The sequence below is a fragment of the Pochonia chlamydosporia genome, assembly GCF_001653235.2.
Source record: "Pochonia chlamydosporia 170 chromosome Unknown PCv3seq00027, whole genome shotgun sequence".
Taxonomy (NCBI): Eukaryota; Fungi; Ascomycota; class Sordariomycetes; order Hypocreales; family Clavicipitaceae; genus Pochonia; species Pochonia chlamydosporia.
This window is the reverse complement of record NW_019154062.1, coordinates 125964-145406: the sequence shown is the minus strand read 5'-3', so window position 1 is coordinate 145406 and position 19443 is coordinate 125964. Positions and strand designations below refer to the sequence as shown.

The window sequence follows — 19443 nt, the reverse complement described above, 5'->3', positions numbered from 1 at the left end:
AAACTGCTTAGCTGCTTACCAGCTGGCATTTGTATATGTATCCAGTGATGTCGTCCGTCTGAGAATCCCCGAGTCTGGTGAACACCAAGCCGTCATGTATCCCTCATGGCAAACAGCCTTTTTAGGCTTCACCATCCTCACCTCACTCGCCCACGCCGTCACCCTCAGCGGCTATGAATACGTCGTCGTCGGATCCGGAGCCGGCGGCGGCCCCCTCGCCGCACGCCTCGCCATGGCCGGCCACAAAACCCTCCTCATCGAAGCCGGCGACGACCAGGGCAACAACCCCAACTACACCGTCCCAGCGTACTCTGCGAAATCCTCGGAAGACGAGAAACTCGCATGGAACTTCTTCGTGCGGCACTACGCCGACGATGCCCGCCAGGCGCGCGACTACAAGACCTCGTATGAGACGCCGGAGGGAAAGATATACACTGGCCTGAATCCGCCGGCTGGCAGCAAGATGCTGGGGACGCTGTATCCTCGTACGGGGACATTGGGCGGGTGTACGGCTCATAATGCGTTGGTGGCGATTTATCCGCACCGCTCGGATTTTCAGTTTATTGCGTCGTTGACGGGTGATGATTCGTGGGCGCCGGATAATATGAGGAAGTACTTTGTGAGGATGGAGAATAATAGGTATTTGCTGCCGCTTGCGAGGGGGCATGGGTATAATGGGTGGTTGGACACGGATCGCGCGCCGTTGACTATTCCGTTGAAAGATCCGAAGTTGCTGAGCATGATTACGGGGGGGAGCTTCGCACTCGGGAATTATACAAAGTTGCTGCCGAATTTGTTGAATGTTCTGCTGGGCGATGCGAATGAGGATTCGGCGAGTCGCGACAAGGACGGCGGGTATTTCCAGATTCCGCTGTCTGCGGGTAATGGACGAAGATTTGGGTCTCGAGAGTTTGTGGTTGCTGTGAGGGACGCGAAGAACTGGGATGGGAGTAAGAAGTATCCTCTTGATGTGAGGATGAACTGCCACGTTACGAAGGTTGTGTTTGATGAGACGGGTGATACGCCGCGTGCTACGGGGGTGGAGTTTCTGGACGGAGCGTATCTTTATAAAGCGAGTCCGAGGTCGAAATCTGCAAAGGGGACGAAGGGATCGGTTACTGCTTCTAAAGAGGTGATTGTTGCGGGGGGGACGTATAATTCTCCTCAGATTCTTAAGCTGAGTGGCGTGGGACCAGCGGATGAACTCACCAAGTTTGGCATCAAGGTTGTTAAGGATCTACCTGGCGTGGGCACCAACCTCCAGGACCATTATGAGGTTGCTGTACAGGGTCGTGTCCCATCCGACTGGACGTTTCTCAAGGGATGTACCTTCTCTGATCCTGATCCTTGCTTGGACCGGTGGCAGCATCCTATCCTCGGCGATAGAGGAACATATGTGTCGAATGGCTTCGCTGCCGCTATGTTGATGAAGTCCTCGCAGGCAAGTGAATACGATGCCTTCATATTCGGTGGTCCCGTCAACTTCCGCGGCTACTTCCCCGGGTACAGCTACAACATCACATCCGACCACGACCTCTTCACATGGGCGATATTGAAGGGCCACCCGCGCAACAACGCCGGCCACGTGAAGCTCCTGTCCGCTGATCCCCTGGACACCCCTGAAATCGTGTACAATTACTTCGACACCGGAAGCGGGGACTATGCGTCTGATTTGACGGCCATCCGGGAAGCTATTCGCGTTGCGAGGGACGCGTTCAAGAGACAGCTCGTCAAGGTGGATGAGGTTTTGCCGGGTGCGAATGTCCAGTCTGATAGTGATGTGGAGGCGTATGCAAAGGACACGGCTTGGGGTCACCATGCTTCGTCGACGTGTCCTATCGGTGCGGATGGCGATCCTATGGCTGTTCTGGATTCGAGTTTTCGTGTGAGGGGCGTGAAGGGGCTGAGGGTCGTGGATGCGTCGGTGTATCCTAGGATTCCGGGGACGTTTACTGCGCTGTCGACGTATATGGTTGGTGAGAAGGCTGCGGATGTGATTTTGAGCCAGAATAGGTGATCTGATGGTGCTTTTTGACTTGGGTTCTATTTAATGCGTATATGTAGGGCTGCAAAGGGCGAAGTTACCTTTATGCCAAATTATTTTATCAGACATCAAAATGCTGACAAGATATTAATACCCTTGGTCATGCATGGGCCTCCAGTCCAAAACAGAAGCTGGGAAGAAGTAACATATTTGAAGCCACAAGCCACCTCCCCATAAAGCATACCACACCAGACCACTCTTAATTTGATTCGGCCTTGAACTACAGGATGCTCGGACATCTTCACGTGGAATGCAAAATTCCGAACACGGCGGCATATGACGTATGAATTGGATAGGCACGACTATCGCAAATGCAGCTAAATCTGAATAGGAAGAATATTATTCAGTAGCTACTTAAAGGTCTAGTAAGCTGTACGTTTTCCTTCCAATTTCATTATATCCTGTAGCTGCTGTGGCATCTCTAATGTACTTATTTGTTGTCAATTAAATCCACTGTTCTTCAGCAGGTGCAGTATTTGTAGACTATGTCCCAATGAGGTGCTATTTTACCTCTTCTTTAATGGCCCCAGGCAGTTTTAGTTGGACTTACATCCCGGCTTTGGGAGCAATTAAAGAAGCTTGCCGCCTGTTCTTTTCCCTGCAGCCTCATGTAGGATTCTTGACCAGGCGTATCGCCACTCTCACCATCTTCTTCAGGAATAAATTGATGACTAGCTTTATTAAGCCCTTTTAACCTTTCAAGATAACCTTCATATAGGTCCTCTGGTCCATCTTACCTTTTGTATTTGACAGTACCCCATACCAAATAAGCCAGCTCTTCAAGTTGTATCCAATGGCAGCCCAGGTATGTAGCTTCTTTACGTCTGTTTCAGGAGGCTCTGTCCGTTGTAGATTTCCTACAAGGTCTCGTGTAGGCCCTTTTATAAGAGCTTGTGCCTGATCACCATAGCCAAATGCCCTCATCGGAAACCCAAACATACCAGTCCTTAGGCTCTAGTAAGGCCAGGGCGAATTATGAATATCCAAACCCAACGAGCAGCTAGATTAGAATTGACAGTCAACAACCTGTGCCTTCCGCTTATGTAGGTCTTGAGCCCAACGAATTGTATCATTAGAAACTGAGATATCGATACTAGCTTCTGCAACAAGCCGGCTATATTGAAGGCGACGGGCTTCAAATCCCTCAATATTAAGGAAGTCAAAAGCCTCAAAATGGTCAAATACCGCATCCAAATTCGAGCTCGAAAAAGGGGGCACGTTGGGCAACATGGGTGGATGGACCGCCGTGCTCGGATTTAATTTTTCTTGCCACCCGCGTGATCTCAAGTCTTCAACAGATGTTGTAAATGCACTGTCGGAGGTGGATGTGACAGGGGTAAGCATATTAAAATCGAGGCGCAATCGAGCGAACCCTGGTCCCCCACGAGTCATTCTTCCAGGGACCGGGGCTTCCTTGGACAAAAATAAAGAAAGAGGCTTTGTCTTGTTGCCTACTTGGGATACAATTAAACGCTTTGCCAGGATTCTGTTTGAGACTCAGTGGCGCAATTAGACATTCTCTATTTAGCTGGGCAAGACTCCGTAACTGCTGGCCGAATAGCAGTAATCGGCAATTATGTTGTACGGCATATTTCTACTATGAGACCGTATTAGATTAGATCTTGCTGAATGCAGAAGTGTTTAAACGCGCTGAGGTAATTGGAGAGATGGACGCGTAACAAAGTATGTCATCGTAAGAAATTACATTGAATGCCTCAAGCCAAAGCGCAGGATTAAAAAGTATATATACTCTTCAATTGAATAACTTCCTCCGATCCAAATCAGTCTTTCCTTTCAATCATCTAAACAAGCTTAAACCATCATTATGCATATCTCCAGCCTTGTTATCGGCTTCGTCTCAGCTACCCTCGTAGCGGGTGAATGCAAGCCATATCCGCCATCTATGGTCGAGTACTCGTACGGATTTGAGGAACCACTGCCCCCCAAGGTTAAATTCGAGTTCCAGACGCACTTTGTCCAGCACAAATGGTATAATCCATCTCCCTATTTTACGCAAATCCATATCCCATTCTAACCTAATACAGGGATGCGAACAAGACCAGTCACATCGGAGTTGGCTACATGTACAACTCCCCCAAGAAACAACGCGTCCGCGTTGATTCAGGCAACGAATTTGCCCTCGCGTCATCCATCTTTGACTTTAAGAACAAAACAACAGTGGGCGGGTTAGAGCTGGTCAACAACATATTTACCAATGTTTTCGATCCAAAGAACCCGAGCGTGTGGGAAGGCTACTCGAATTCGAATTATCCCCTCATCGAAAGCGATTTTCTCACCAAGCGCGAGGCAGTGTTTGTGGGGTTAGTTGAGAGACCGTTTCTTACGGAAAAGGTTTCCTCGGTAAGTTGTCATGTAAGGTTATCTTATATTGTGATTGCTAACTCTGTTTGTAGTGGAGCCTGATGTACCCAGGAGAGGTTGCTTTGACTGTTTTCGTGGATAAATGTGGTGCTGTCGTGGGCTATGATTATTTCAGTCCCTATTTAAGGACTCGGGTGACTACTTCATTTTTCAACACGCACTTTGGAGAAGTCGACTTTTAAAAGTCACAGCTTTTGGCCGACACTCACGACCTTGTCATTGGTAACCCCAAAACAAGCGGCATCCGCAGAAGCAAGCTTACAAGCCTGTGAGAGCTTGTAGAGCTCTTCCTTTTCGTTGTCTTATTCCTTTTTCCCTAGCTTTAGATACTTTATAGATGCCTGGCTAGTTGTCAATATACTTGTAGTTTAATCTAGTGGGTATACATGTTCCATGACTGGGCTCTAGAGTGAAGAAAATTTCTCGAATTCGTCTACGTAACGACTAGACACTTATACGTTGGCATAAAAGGCCCCGGATCAATGTAAGTCAACCACTCCTGGCCACGTTCATGGGTAGAGTTTGTAACTCGGCTGGAGCACTGGTTACGGGGTTCGCGTTGTTAGGCCTGCGCCGCCAGCAGTTGGACGGATCTTGACACGGAAAAAAAGGATCTCGATGATAACAAACAAAGATGTTTCACTGCAGTTGGAGGTAGGCGATTTTAGGGCGAAGCGTCGAGGAACTCTGAGAATGTGGTGAGATGATATTCGATGGGATTGGAATGCTTCTGTTCAGAGTTGGCACAGAGTTTTCGGTCGTCAGCAGGATAAGGCTGTGGCAAGCAGGGTCTATTTATTCGCAGTTCTTTCTCTAACCCAGACTGAACAGGGTCTAGTTCTGAAGTTTGTTCTGAACCGTAAGCAGCACTGATTCGTATCAAGGATTCCCCAATAAGAAGCTGCACTAAACCAGTGTTTCATCTCAACTCTCATGTCTGTCGGTTGTACTGCGTATTCGGTCAGACTCTTGAGTAAACGTATACTTGGCAACACGACTCACCGCCAACTGGCCATTGTTATTGCTAATCCGGTCATTCAGATTCAGACCCTGGCGCTCGCGGTGTCCCCCATCGTGGGTGGTAAGCTCAGCCGAGAGCATTGGGCCGTCCAGCGAGATATTCTGAGCAGAACGAGAGAAGTCTAACAGGCTGGAGTTAGCTTTGCATATCATGAAAGACTGCCTGGAGAGTAAAGTAGGCATATGTAAGGTCAACTTACTGGCACCATCCCAAACGAACCATCCGTCACTGTTGCCTATAAACTGATTCAAGTCTATAGTCGAATCCTTCCAGCTGCCATCAGTATCTCGACACTGCGCATGGAGGATGTGGCCGTTTTCGAGCCAAAAGCTCTGTGAAGTTGCTACGAAAGACATTGTGTGGTGCGCAATTGCGGCGGAAGTGAAGATTGAGGTCACTATTTTAAAGAGCGAGAGACCAGAACCTCCACCATTTTATATGCAGAGAGGGGTTCGGGTGTCAAGGACTATGACTATCTGCAGCTGGTCCTACCGCATCGTCGTACTTCGGAGCTTGGGCTATGCAATGAGTAAATTGCGGGTACGAGTACGTGCCTCGTCCAACTGCGTACACGGTATTTGCGTTTCTGGCATTATACTGCGATGATTAGACGGAACTCAGGTATGACATGTTTGCTAGGATAGTACGTGGTTTGTTACAATTGGATAGATTGCTACGGTATGTTTGTTTTCAAGCTGGCCCAGGTGAGGCATGACTGATCAACGGTAGGCTGGCGGCGCTGGGGGTGAATACCAGGCATATATTGTCTGGCGGTCTAATTTACTGTGGCTCTTGGGTCTGTACAGTACATTATCAGCATGGTTGTTATGGTCAATAGCAAAGATCCTTGTGCTTACAATGTATTTCGACCCACAAGAGGGCTGCTGCCTGGCTAAAACCTCAGATACAAAGAGCAAAACATCATGACATTTTGGCCGTTTCCACTTCACAACCACTAAAACCGCTTCTTTAGGGCTCAATTTGAAGAATGGATGCTATTCCATTAGTTCTCGCAACAGAGGAGTTGCTGGAGCTTATTTTTCTCAACCTAGACATACGTCCAATTATCACCAGTGTCCAAAAGGTTTGCAAGAAGTGGCACAGAACCATTACGACCTCGGTCGCTCTACAACGACACCTGTACTTCCTACCAGCTCCGTTGCCAAGTCCAAGTCCGACTGAGAAAATTCGTCGGGACCTGAATCCCCTGCTTGGCGAGCTCTTTCAGCCTTGGTTTCAACATGCCAAGGATCCGGCGACGTTGTTTGACCAGAGCCTGCTCGACAATTGGAGAGCGGGAATGTCCACAGATGACTTGAACAGCTTCGTACGATCTCTTCTCGGGACGGACAAATTCGACAATGCAAGACGGCGGTTTAGTGGGACAGCTCTATATGCTTGCGGTGAAGACGCAGATAGCCCGTGGCGAAGAGCCGGGGCGACGTGGAGGAACATGCTTGTCGCGCAACCCCCCGTAACAAAAATTGGCGTATTTCAGCATCCTAATGAGGATCTAGTAAGGTCTTGCGGCCTTAGATGGGAAGTGATTGGTGACGCTGCACAAAACTCCCCTGATACAACGTCCAAGGGAAGCGCAACAACCATGATGTCTCCCTTTGGTCCGCGAATGGGTGAGCTGTATCACGAGATTCTTCGACGAGTTCGCTGGAAGGAAGTTGCTGGCTTTGAGGTATTCCACGGGGTGCAGGAGGTGACACGAGACGAGTTTCTAAGCCGCGTTGGAACCATGGGGTATGATTCCTGTGGAGAGTGCGGTAGCATGTATGATGCCGGCGCCGAGTTAGTTTTGGTAATTTTTACATCTATGGACGGTATGGAAGACGTTGATGACATGTTTCGCCTGCCGTTTTGGCGGAGATGTTGTGGTTTCGACGATCCTGGACTAGAGGCTGAGGAGAAGGAGCAGAGGGCCGCCTTTGACCAGTGGCCATTTGGCCAGTTTTGAGTGCGAGGTGACTGGAAGCGAATTGAATATGTATCTGTTTGCATTGCGCATCCTAGATCCTGCTTCGATACTTGAGAGAAATTTAACCGCTTCTTGTGGCGAAACGATAGAATGCGACCCGTGGTTTATACTAATATTCTGTAAGCGATAATCAGAAAACTTCACCTTGCCTTGCATTATAAGCCACTTAGGAAAGATGCAAAGAAGGCAGTATAGCGGTATATATTGCAAAGCCTGATTAGCTATTGTATTAAGGGGAAAAAGCATAAGGGTTGGCTTTGTGTATAACTTAGAGTGGCCTGCTTGTTGGGCTGCAAGGGCACGTGGTATAGGAAGACGGGCCAAGTTTGATACGTCGGTACTTCTACACGCTGGCTTTGCTGGCATGTCGAGAGCAGTAATAGGCAACAAAAGGGCCATGTAAGTCTGAGGAGGTTGACGATGTAGTGGAAAGGGAGTTGCGGTGATTGGTGATTTGAACATATTCGGAATCGTTGCTAATGGGGGGACACGTTGCCTTTGTCCCATACGGAGATCATATCCTAATATGTTGGATTCTCAAATATAATCCTTTATGCTAGTTTCTATATTGCAAACCTGACGGCGGAGAAATGGTAAACTGCATATCTAATTCGCAGGGCAACGAGTCACAGATGAAACCATTGCGTGTGAATTGTCAGTCCCATCAGACTGGCCACGCAATACTCGTTTTACATGACTTCCTTGTTAGCAATCCTTCGACTCAACTGTAATGTACGCGCGTTTGGAATGACATCTGCGAGAATTATTATCCACAGCCATAGAGGTCTGAATAGAGCCAACGGCACAGTCGACCCATTTGACGTATGCACATGCGTCTGGTGTCTGGTATGATGTGTCAAGTTGTTGTTGCACAGCTACAGAATTAGACAATAGTCAGGACTTTAAGAGAAATGCCAAGTTCTTCCTGGCTACAGCGCTGGGACTATCTGCCCAATCGTCAAGTCCAATTATACTCCCGCTCGCATTCGCTTGCTGATCGGTCGCGCGGTCGCACACCTAGAATCGATTGCCGAATGTGGACGACGCCGACATGCATAAGCCAGGGCTGTTATCCGTTTCTCACTCTAAAACCAACACCAAATGCATTGCATGGCTTACGCGGCATCAGATGCTTCTGGTGTCACTAGAAGTGGCATGGCTGTAACTCCGGGACGATGGATCATGTTAAGATGGACGATGTTAATTAAGCCTGCCCTGTCCCAAGCACGCCAGAATTTTGGAGCCAGCTGGTACGCATATAATTTTCGGCCTGAGCCTCTTGTTTCCCCGAGTCTTAAAGTCATCGTACAAGCTCTGGCAGCTGCTTCACGCCATCCATGACCACAATGGCAGACCGACACGGCCCAAGTACGCTTTCACTAGTCAGCCTTGGATGGATCAGATGGCTACAAATTGTTGTGGCTGCTGTAATTATTGCGAGTACTTTATATCTTGTCGCAGCTTTGAAGATCCATAGGTCCTCATTCGGTGGTGCCGTCACCGTCCCAATCATCATGGTATGCATGCACTGCAACAGCCTAATTAATTCATGACTGGAAGTATATTGACACCTCCACCATCAGGCCGGAGTGACTCTCATCCTCACCGTAATCGCGCAATGGAATGGAATACGAGCCTCCGGCTACCAAGATGGAGGATGCCTCATCACCTTTATCGTCATGGATGCCCATTGTATTGGGCTGCAGATCCCCTCACTTGTTGTCCTTGCAGTGGCTGGCTTGCCATCGAATTGTAACGGTGTAGCTAGTGGTCCAGAGAGTATTATTTGTTAGTGTTGAGATGTTATTCATCCTCTGTTGTTTTTAAAGCAGGTGAACTAACTGTCCGTTCACCAGACTCAGTTTCCGAACATGCACTAAGGGCCAAATATTGTACCATCCCGAAATTGGATTATTGGCTTGCTATTTTCTCCATGTAGGTTCCCTGGCACAGTGAAACCTCGATGTCATGCTTACACAAATGACAAGACTCGGGTACATATACACCATCGGCCTCGAAATTAGACAGGTCATCACGGTCAATCGAGGTCGACGTTCCAACGAGGTCAGGAACAGGAACGAGCATGCGAATGTAGATGACTCTGAGAGAGCCGACGCAGATGCTAAGGATCATGCTCCATCGCTGTGTCTCACATCTAGCCGATGCCAGACATCTGACCACGGTCGAGTCCACAGCTCCCAGAGCTCTGATGATACGAATACATGGAGCAGTGCCCAGGAAGCCGACCCAGTGCCAATGGAAGCACCTCCGCCTTATATTCGAGATGCAAAATGAGGCAGGGCTTGACAAAACATCGCTTTTGGTGTTTTGGGAACCTGAGCATGGTCCTTGTATTGCATCGGAAGACAATTATGCAAGACATTTGAAATGCTGCCATCTGAATATCCCATCGGGTTTATTACATAGTTGTGTGTCACCATACGAGATGCTGATACCTCTTCTGTGAGCTAAGTTTCGTCTTGACCCGTAGACAGGCACCCTAAATACAACAAGAATTCGCCGACAGCTCCAACATTGAGGTCCTTTTTGAGTCTAGTCATCCCTAAGAGAAGGATCAACGCCGTGATTGTACTCCCTCAACACGGATCATTCTTTGTAGCTGTACAATATAGCGTAGAGTGACAAGTATGAACACCCGGCAATACCAACATCGTGTACCTCAGTTACCACCACTTGTCTGCCCCTGCAAAGAATCAGGCGTCCGCCCCTTTCCTGTAGGCATCCCTGACAACTCCAAGTTAAAGTCGTCAAAAGCAATCACGCGGTCCATCCCCATGAAGTGCTGATCTGTCAAGGACGATATTATGTTTGCCAGTTCATCTTGAGGCTTTCCGCTTTCCGATGTCCTGGCCGCAGTCACGTTTGAGTGCGTCGCCCAAGTAGCCATGCCGTCCCCCAAAGGATGGATCTTATCTATGCCAGGCGCGGACGAGGAGTGTAACTTTCCTGCTGTGTAATCACCAGTTTGCGCGGTATGTAGTTGAGAATCTGGAAACTGATGTATCCTTACGCTAGAAGACGCCCCGGCTGAGGCGCGCTCTCTCTCTGTTGCTTGCAAACACCGGTCGTCTATAGGCCCTACGACCCCAATGCTAAAATCTGGCTCGCCTTCATTCAGGTGGTAAAGATATTGAAGATGCTCTGCAAACTGGGAAGAGAGACAAGTAGTTGATTCGTGTTTCTGACGGCCTTCCCATCGTCTAGATATGTCCCGCAGACAGTCGACCAACGTCCAGAACTGAGGGTCTAGTTCAAATCCATAGTAACGACAATGCACTTCAACCAGTCAGTACTATTGCAAAGTTTCAGTGGTTCCAGGTGACATACCGAGGAGTAAGCGAGCACTGATGTAGACACAAAAGGAGAAGTGCGGAGAAAGTGGCATGTACGGCGGCGCAAGCTCAAGATACTTGACGGCACTAAGGGTGGTCTCAATGGCAGCGGATTGACAGGTCTCTGCGCTATGGAAATTAGGCAGCTTGATGCTTTTGAGACTTGGTTCCGGATACGCTATTCGCTGGTGAAGCAATATCATGGAAGTATTGTGTGTGATGTGGGCGAGCGTCATGTTTGGATCGAGGGCCGTTGTGGCAAGGTCTCGCGGAACATTGGGGTCTTGCCATTTCGCTGGTAGAAACATTTTCCAACTGGACACATCAGGTCAGTTCCAAAGGTACAATAGAGAGAGTTGACGTACTGCACTAGCCGGAGGTCGAGTTCTTTGAATCGTGTTAGCCAGTTGGACACCTCTAACCGGTTGCTAAACTCAATCTTCTGCTGCAAAAAGTATATGTTAATGCGGCAGAGCGACTCCAGAGATTCGACGTAGTAAGCAAATGCGCCGATGGTAGATACATCCATCGACGCGGCTTGCGGGCGGGAAGTCTGATTCCCGTGAGAGGCAACATCATATTGCGGACCGCTGGTCTCTGAAGTTGACCCTGGGCTTGGATAATGAACGGGAAGAAAGGCAACTGAGTTTCCAATCTTGGCCGCTGACTTGTCCCACATTCCAAAGAAAGGAGCCACGGCGGGAATTTCGTCGTTCCAATGGCTGCCGTTGATGGGGAGTCGGCGCGAAACGTTGTCGGCAGTGAGGCCAATATTCCATCTTGGAGAAGTTAACCTCAGTGTTGGAGATGGTCTTTAGTGAGCATCAATACAAACCCAGTTGTAACAGAACACATTCTACTACAATCAGCCTCGTTCAAGTAAGTTTCAAGGTCCCACGTACCGATCTAGGATGAAAATGTTCCAAAACACCCTTCGTCGTTCCTCTTCTTCCACCCAGGTGCTCGGGGGAGATAGAGGCTTAGGCCGTAGAAAAGCCTGAGGGTACCGCTCGGCTTCTTCAACACTTAGCTGAAGAAAGTCGACCGTTCTGGTCAGTGATGCTACAATCGGCCACGCCTTCTGAGGCTCCCCGTCTCCAATCTGCAAAGAGTCAGCTGGTTACGAGCGAAATCGTAGAACACTGTATGAACTCACGTGTATAAACGCAAGAACGGTCAAGGCTTGAAGCTTTTCCACAGAAATGTCGTTCATTGAAGCCATCAAGACTTTTTGTCGTGACTGTTCGATTAGACGTTTCACGGAATTAGGCGAGAACTGGTGTGTAGCAGGGTCAACAAAACGTAATGCTCCAACAATTACGGCTTGCAGCATCAAGCTGTGATCCGCTATTCCGTCCCCTTGAAGAACTTCGCGTCGAAAAGTAGCCCTATGGATGTGAGGTACCCACGGGTGCACATTTTCAAAATACGCATCCAAAAGTGCCTCTAGTTTGCGCCCAGTGAGAAGATCAGTAGAAAGGTCTGCATCTTCGTCATCTGCGTGAGAAACCGTTTCAGATCCGATGGATGGAGACTGCTCGATGTTCAGCCGCTGTCGCTTGCCTTTATGGGCGCGGTAGTTGTTTTTCGGCGAGTTCGGACAATGAACAACCCCAGAATCTGGTCCAACTGACGGAGATAGAGCTGGAGTTAGACCTAGAATGTTACTGTTTAACTTTTGAAGCTCCTGGGCAAGCAAGGATAGAGCGGCGGTGCTTGAATCGGTCGGTATGTGGCTATGGGAGGCAGGCGCTTGGTTTCCTTGAACCACGGAAGAAGACGATGCTGCATCATCGTTCCCGGAGCCAAATAATGCACGTTCGACAACATCTACATTATCGGTCAGCTAATACCCCCCATCTGAGTCAGTGATATACCTATCCGTCTGGTAAGCTGGTCGATTGTACCACGCTTCAAGCCTGGTTTACTTCTGGCCGAATCGTAGGTGCATGGTATAACTATATTTAAATATCGTCAGCAGATGCGTCCGTGTGAAGACAGGGAACAAAGAAAGGCAGATAGCTAGATAAGCCTAGTGAGATAAAGGAATGTATCATTACCTAGACGGGTGCAATTTGCACATGACGGCTTCTCACGCGAGCATTTTAGTTTGCGAGACCGGCATCCATCGCAGGAAGGTAGCTGACTGTCTACCCCATTATTCCTCGCCTCCCCGGAGTTCATTGAAACGTTATCGTGCATATGTGCATTCTTTGGCACGGTTTAGTAGAAGTAAGCATGCCCTCACTGGTCAAGTGGCAACGGTTGCATTCGCCGGCGTCAGGCGCACGCACAGTGAGCCTTGTAGACAGGCTTGATTAGTTTATCGGGCTTTGTTGATAAACACCGTTATCTTGAAGATCACTTAAAGCTTACTTCAAGCAAATCCGACGGGTACAGAGGATAAGAAGTCACGTAGGCTACGCTTAGAAGAAGCTCGACTGGTCTACTATCCAAGAGTAGTCCACCTACGAAAATCCACATGATGTATTGACGAAACTACGTGACACAACCCGTTCAAAAAGAGAGTGGGCCGTGACCCCAAGAAAGTTCAATTTGGCTCGGGGTTTTGGAAGCACCTACTTCGGATAGTCAAAGACGGAGATAATTTCGGATGCAGAGTGTCAGGAAGAGCCACTTCTCCACAGTACAAAATGCGGGGGTATAATGTGGCTAGCTCCTGTTCGATTATTACTTTCTTGTTGAGGTTAAAGGGCTGGCAATATGCTTGGAAAGCCGTGTCCGTTTTACTTTACCCGTGGGATGAATTTAGCCGGGCCACACTTTTACCCTTTGGCGTGACGATCTCCGCCATGGAGCTGGAGTGCCAATGTAAGACACGTTATGCCAGGGTAAAGTGAAACCTACGGCAACTTCAGGTATCGGTGTTAGTTGGGAGTGGCTAATGTGAAGTCTAACCAGACTGAGACCTTTGGCCTGTAGCGATTTCAGACAAGCTTGACACTGCCGGAGAATAGAGACTGGGTTTTGGAGCAAATAGCTTCAATCGTGATGACTAGGCGAGTCCTTCATTCGCTGTTTGCAGGGTCTTAATCCAGGGTCTGGCATGAGGACATCACTCTACCATCCAGGTAACTTATTGCCATGACTGAAATTACAGAAGCTAGATTAACGATGGGAAAGGTAAAAGATGAATACAGAAAGTTAAGACTATTCTAATTGTTTCCACTGACTCAGCTCGTCATGACTGACATTTATATTTTCCCTGCAGCCAATTCCCAGCTCTCCACACTCCGTCGTTAGCCCGGGTGCTAGAATATCCCCATCCTTAACAACCGGTTTCCAAACTCTATCAGATAATAGTCCGCATACACCAAGCCCGTATCACTCGCCTTGCTCTTCCCAAAACTAGCACCGTTAAAACACACAGTAGCATGCTTCAGAATAGAATCGAATCGTTTTCCCGGCTCAACATCCTCCACCTTTAAAGTTCCGCCCGCCGTCAAAGTCAAACGCGCCTTCTCCTGTGCCAATGCCAAGTCAAGCGTATCTTGGACGATGTTACACGCCGCCTCTAGATATCTGGCACTCAGTTCATGTCTTCCCAGCCGGGATAAATCCTGCGACAGGATCAACATGCCATTTGCTGCAATTACCCCCGCTGACGTATCCCGCAGAGGACTCTCAACATCGTCAATAGGGGCGTCAAAGTCCCAAAGGGGCACCCATCTGCCTACGCGCTGCCCTTGGTCTCCTCGAAATACCTCCACGTAGTCAAGTGCGTTTTCAAGTCTCAGCAGAAAATACTCTACTAAACCGCACGCAGTGTCTAGAAAATCTGCGTCCCCAGTCCAGTGGTAGGTCTGAGCATAGCCGAGTATGCCCCATGCTTGGCCGCGAGTCCAAGTAGATGTGTTGCTGTATCCTTGCGCAGTCCGAACCTCCTTGATTGTGCCGGTTCGAGGGGAGAAATTGACTAGATGCGGTGTACTGTATAGTTTGCCTGGGTAGCCTGGTCGAGAAGCTGCTTCGACTCGGATATGGGATTTTAACAGCGTGCGAGAGTGAGCGACGGCTGCTTCGGCCAGGTGCTTCTTCCCAGAGTGTGCGGCGGCATAGAAGAGAAGATCCATATTGCACATGGAGTCAATAATGACTAGGAAGTTTTCTTGCATGTCGGTGATGTTGATTCCCTCGTGCCAGTCAAAGGTATCCCAGGATCGAATCGCCTTGAGGTGGGGATCGTAGCGCTGGTAAAGGCTCTCGGCAGCGGTGATGATGGTGTCAAGTGCCCGCAGGTCATGTAGCAGCTCCCACCGTGGACGCATGTGAGGCAGAATCACGAATCCAAGGTCATGAGTATCTGTCCTGAGTGCTTGGCTATGGATGGGCTCGGACCAAAGGCGACCTACCTGCTCGAGGGTTTCTCGAAGTACCGGCACACTGACATTGGTTCTCAATGTGCGAGGGTGCGCGATGGATCGCTCCAGTAGAGAGTATATTGAACCAGGAAAGAAGCCACAGGTCCAAAAGTCTACATCTCGGGACTCATAGCGACCTTGACTGGGACCAGACTGTGGCACCGTTTCGGGGTATTGCGAAGGAGGACACTGTTAACCAGGTCAGTATGGTGGGTTTGAAAAATGGTGAGATCAAGTACCTACATTTGCTGCTAGTTGATCAAACGATGTACGCAGCACTTTGGCTATAATGTTTTCCGAGTACAGCTCTGAGAGTCGGTCAAGAGATCCCTTTTGCAAAGAGACAGCTCCGGGCACCTCTGGGTTTCCGTACTCGGTGCCGTTTAAACTATCATGACTGCCCATGGTGCAAGAGGATGTACACTTCTGAAAGGTTTTGGAACATCCCGAATGGAATAGAGGTTGATGCCGGGAATGCAAGTCTTATTGATGTTCTTTAGGGGGCATGATGTCCAATCGGGTGCGCATTTTCCGGTGCATCTTAGTTGTAGCTACATAAGTTCTTCTCTGCATGCAAGATCCATCTATTGTGTGGGAAAGACTCTACGTGCCATACATGATCCGGTCGGCCGACAATTGCTCCGGGGAATCGGCTACCTGGTATGAGAGCGCATTTGAGCAAGATGTATCAGCCATGTGATAAAGCGCACTTACTAGTGATGAGAACACTTGCACGAGAGATTCCAACGCGACATCGAACCAGCCAGCTGTCATGGTTACCGCGATTGGTGACGCTGCTGCAATATATCTAGCCCTGGATGAGGCGCTGGCTGGGCTGAGCTTAAGAGTGCCAGGAAGCATCTTCTAGTCCCATCAGAAGCAACAGAACTTGTCGTAGCCGTCTGATATAATCTAGCGGCGAAATCCATCCATCTTTGAGGCGTGGTTAACGTAAATACACTTCGATTTGCCTCACTGCCTCCGAACTTTTAGTTGGGAAGGATGTATGGCTGAACATGCCTCAGCCTAGTTGTTAGGAGAATATTATAATGTAGCTATGACGTTTATTCAATTATGTCTTATTAGTAGTTGAGCTAGTAGCACAGTGATGATCTCGAGGGTTTAGTGCCTGGAAGATAGGCTCGATTCCTGACAGCGCTATTGGTATCTCTGTTGTAGTTTAGTGCCGATGTCATGGCTACATCGTTGTGCTACACAGAGCCGCAATGACCTAGAGTCTACGGATGGGCAGCATTCTCACTTACAAGGTACACAAGTGGAGGCAGCGGAGGAGCAAGCCTAGTCGTCATGAGCAAGAGCTGAAGTAGACAAGGCGATGACCAATCAAAGGCTGCGACATGCTACGATACAGTATTCTCGTACAACACTCAATGACTGTCACATTCATTATCACAACGAGTAGCCTATCCATATGCATCAACGATTGGTCTTCAGCCAGGTGTGGATTCCAAGCATGTAAGTGGCTGCATATGGCTGGCTCACCTGTAACGTCTATCCATGCCATCCCGGGATGAATGTACACTAGCCGGATGGAAGGCGGGGACCCCCACGCCGCCGCCGGGTCTTGGGCCGAGTTTTCGGATGACAGGTGGGGTCAACTCCAATTGTCGCCGGGCAAACTTCCCCCGGCCGGAGCCCGGCCACGGCCGTGGAGGCAGTCATTTGAGACCAGACGCCTTTGACGCCTCAACTGTCCCGTTCAAGAAGGTCTCAACTGGATCATGTACCCCTGGAACACATGTCAATCCATTTCCTGCCAAGGGCTAAGGCTCACATCCCTCAGACCTCCACCCCGGGTCGGACGAGATATCTCCCGACATGGACCAGATACTCCAACTGTGGCGTGCCCGCTGCTGCTCCTTGTACCCCAGGCCGATCGCTGGCTACGGAGCAATACCCCATTATCGGTCAAGGTTCTACAGTAATGTGACCTAATTTATTGCTGTGTTGGAATAGAGCATTGGCTCAGAAAGCCACACCTCAGCTTGAAAGTCGAGCATTCTCACCGGGGTTGGTGAACCGCCGAGCTTCAAGTGCCAAGCTGAATGCACATCAACATATGACCAGACTTTATCTTAAATCGATGACCATCCAGCCTGTTTGGTATAATTCATGAGTCTGGACAGAACTTGATACTCCGCCCGAGTTTGTCACTCTCTTTAACCAGGATTGAGTAACTGGGCACTCACCAAACCACAACTCCTACACAGACAGCCATCATGGCTTCCGCCATCTCCCGCAGGGGGCCTCACCTCGAGGAGGTCGCGACTGCGCAGAAAGATGCCCCAGAGATACCCCACGTCAACTGGAGAAAAGATCCCCAGATGCGCAAGTTGTACTTCTACGCGGCCATCATTTGTGTTGCGTCCGCTACAAACGGTTACGATGGGTGAGTATCGCATTGATCCTTGATTAAACTAGGTGCTAATTATTTTAGAGCCATGTTCAACTCTCTTCAAATCATGCCAGCATGGCAGAAAACATTCAGCGAGCCGACGGGTTCGTCACTGGGCCTTCTGACAGCCATGTACTCCATCGGCAGCATCGCTTCCCTCCCTGTGGCACCCTTCATTTCAGACCGCTACGGTAGAAAAGCAGCCATCATAGTCGGTTGTGTCATCATGATTGCTGCGGCTGCCATCCAAGCCGCTGCGAATGGGCAGCCGCAGTTTGAAGGCGCCAGATTTTTCATGGGCTTTGGATCCTCCCTGACGCAGCTGTCTTCGCCGCTGCTCTTGACTGAGATTTGTCACCCCCAGCACCGAGGCAGAGTTACAGCCATTTATAACTGTCTCTACAACGTTGGAGCTCTGTTAAATTCGTGGATCTCGTTTGGCACAAATCACATAAGGAGTAACTGGTCATGGCGCATCCCGACGCTGCTGCAGGCACTGCCTTCACTTATTCAAATCACATTTATCTGGTTCTGTCCCGAATCTCCGCGATGGCTTATGTCGAAGGATCGTCACGAGGAAGCACTCAATATGCTGGGCAAGTATCATGCGAATGGCAACACTCACGACCCTACTGTGGAATTTGAATACGCCGAAATCAAGGAGACTCTTCGGTTGGAGTTTCTGTACAAGAAAAGCTCCAGCTATTTGGACTTTATGAAAACGCCAGGAAATCGCTACAGGCTGGCAATCATCATCTCATTGGGTTTGTTTTCTTAGTGGTCAGGAACGGGCTTAATTGCCTACTACTCTTCGACTATTTACAAATCCGTCGGTATCGTTCAGCCAAGCACGCAGCTTGGCCTCGACGCCGGCCTCAAGATGCTCAAGCTCATAATCTCCATCTCCTGCGCGCTCTTAGTTGATCGCGTTGGTCGTCGACCGCTCTTCCTGGCAGCCACAGCCGGCATGATGCTGTTCTTTGTCGCCCTCACCATTACCGGGAACCAGTATAGCAATCACCCTTCTGATTCACTGGGCATAGGCTTCGTTCTGTGCTTCTGGCTCCATGGCTGCGCGTACGCACTGGCCTGGTCGGGGCTCCTAGTCGCTTACACCGTTGAAATATTGCCGTTTAAACTTCGCGCAAAGGGTATCATGGTTATGAACGTTGCCGTTCAGGCCGCCCTCGTTATCAACAACTACGTGAACCCGCTTGCCATTAGCAAGGGTGGACCGTGGCAGCATGATCCCTGGAAGCTGTACTGTATCTACACGGCTTGGATTGCCCTTGAGCTTGTATTTGTGTACTTTGTGTACCCCGAGACACGGTTGGTTATTTCCTTTCTTCACCGTTTGGTGTTAAACCTCGCAGTACTAACTTGTTGATAGTGGCCCGACGCTCGAAGAAATCGCCAGGATTTTTGATGGCGAGAATGCAGAAATCGGTACTAGTGAGGTAAAGAGCGATGAAGGGTTGAAGCTCCATCGTAGCCCTTCTTCGTCGCGGTCGGTCCATGTAAATGTTGAAAAGTCTGACAGCCCTGTTCAAGTCTCCCATAAAGGCTAAGTCGGCTTCTCTTCTGGGTGACGCACAGGGATCAGTGGTAACGTAGCATACTGTGTTACACAGCTGAAATGCTGTCGATAGTAATATAAAGGAATTAGCCGAGTTGCTCAGATACTATGAAGATATTGTGTTGCAGAATGCCCCTGGACCAAAGGTTGTTTAAGAGTGGTTGTCATGTCATATGAACTGATTACCCGCAAGTACGAAACAGCGAGCATGCTGCAATCTCGAAAATAGTCGTTTTTGCCAGTGATAGATGTTCTGAGTCAAGAAAACTCTCTTTGCGATAT

At 49.1% G+C, this 19443-nt stretch overlaps 7 protein-coding genes across 7 annotated transcripts; 5 read left to right on the top strand and 2 right to left on the bottom strand.

The window, feature by feature from the left end:
- Positions 1-94: 94 nt before the first annotated feature.
- On the top strand, positions 95-2017 carry VFPPC_11639 (GMC oxidoreductase; the record flags this gene model as incomplete). The annotated part of the gene is made up of 1 exon (XM_018289762.1): positions 95-2017. One exon carries the CDS (start codon positions 95-97, stop codon positions 2015-2017), a length of 1923 nt encoding a protein of 640 aa, XP_018136477.1.
- Positions 2018-3869: 1852 nt separating this feature from the next.
- VFPPC_11640 (hypothetical protein) lies at positions 3870-4608 on the top strand (the record flags this gene model as incomplete). Its single annotated transcript, XM_018289763.1, has 3 exons — positions 3870-4033; positions 4090-4405; positions 4459-4608. The coding sequence occupies 3 exons, from the start codon at positions 3870-3872 to the stop codon at positions 4606-4608; spliced, it is 630 nt and encodes a 209-aa protein (XP_018136478.1).
- A 749-nt stretch (positions 4609-5357) lies between these two features.
- VFPPC_11641 (CVNH domain-containing protein) lies at positions 5358-5803 on the bottom strand (the record flags this gene model as incomplete). The annotated part of the gene is made up of 3 exons (XM_018289764.1): positions 5358-5375; positions 5429-5568; positions 5647-5803. 3 exons carry the CDS (start codon positions 5801-5803, stop codon positions 5358-5360), a joined length of 315 nt encoding a protein of 104 aa, XP_018136479.1.
- A 632-nt stretch (positions 5804-6435) lies between these two features.
- On the top strand, positions 6436-7413 carry VFPPC_11642 (F-box-like domain-containing protein; the record flags this gene model as incomplete). Its single annotated transcript, XM_018289765.1, has 1 exon — positions 6436-7413. One exon carries the CDS (start codon positions 6436-6438, stop codon positions 7411-7413), a length of 978 nt encoding a protein of 325 aa, XP_018136480.1.
- A 1367-nt stretch (positions 7414-8780) lies between these two features.
- On the top strand, positions 8781-9729 carry VFPPC_11643 (hypothetical protein; the record flags this gene model as incomplete). Its single annotated transcript, XM_018289766.1, has 4 exons — positions 8781-8951; positions 9018-9222; positions 9291-9369; positions 9423-9729. The coding sequence occupies 4 exons, from the start codon at positions 8781-8783 to the stop codon at positions 9727-9729; spliced, it is 762 nt and encodes a 253-aa protein (XP_018136481.1).
- A 385-nt stretch (positions 9730-10114) lies between these two features.
- Positions 10115-15574, bottom strand: VFPPC_11644 (unsaturated glucuronyl hydrolase; the record flags this gene model as incomplete). The annotated part of the gene is made up of 7 exons (XM_022428770.1): positions 10115-10731; positions 10783-11102; positions 11153-11599; positions 11690-11889; positions 11944-12617; positions 14137-15358; positions 15413-15574. The coding sequence occupies 7 exons, from the start codon at positions 15572-15574 to the stop codon at positions 10115-10117; spliced, it is 3642 nt and encodes a 1213-aa protein (XP_022283944.1).
- A 1835-nt stretch (positions 15575-17409) lies between these two features.
- VFPPC_11646 (sugar transporter) lies at positions 17410-19153 on the top strand (the record flags this gene model as incomplete). The annotated part of the gene is made up of 4 exons (XM_022428771.1): positions 17410-17579; positions 17628-18349; positions 18371-18914; positions 18976-19153. 4 exons carry the CDS (start codon positions 17410-17412, stop codon positions 19151-19153), a joined length of 1614 nt encoding a protein of 537 aa, XP_022283945.1.
- Between the last annotated feature and the right edge of the window lie 290 nt (positions 19154-19443).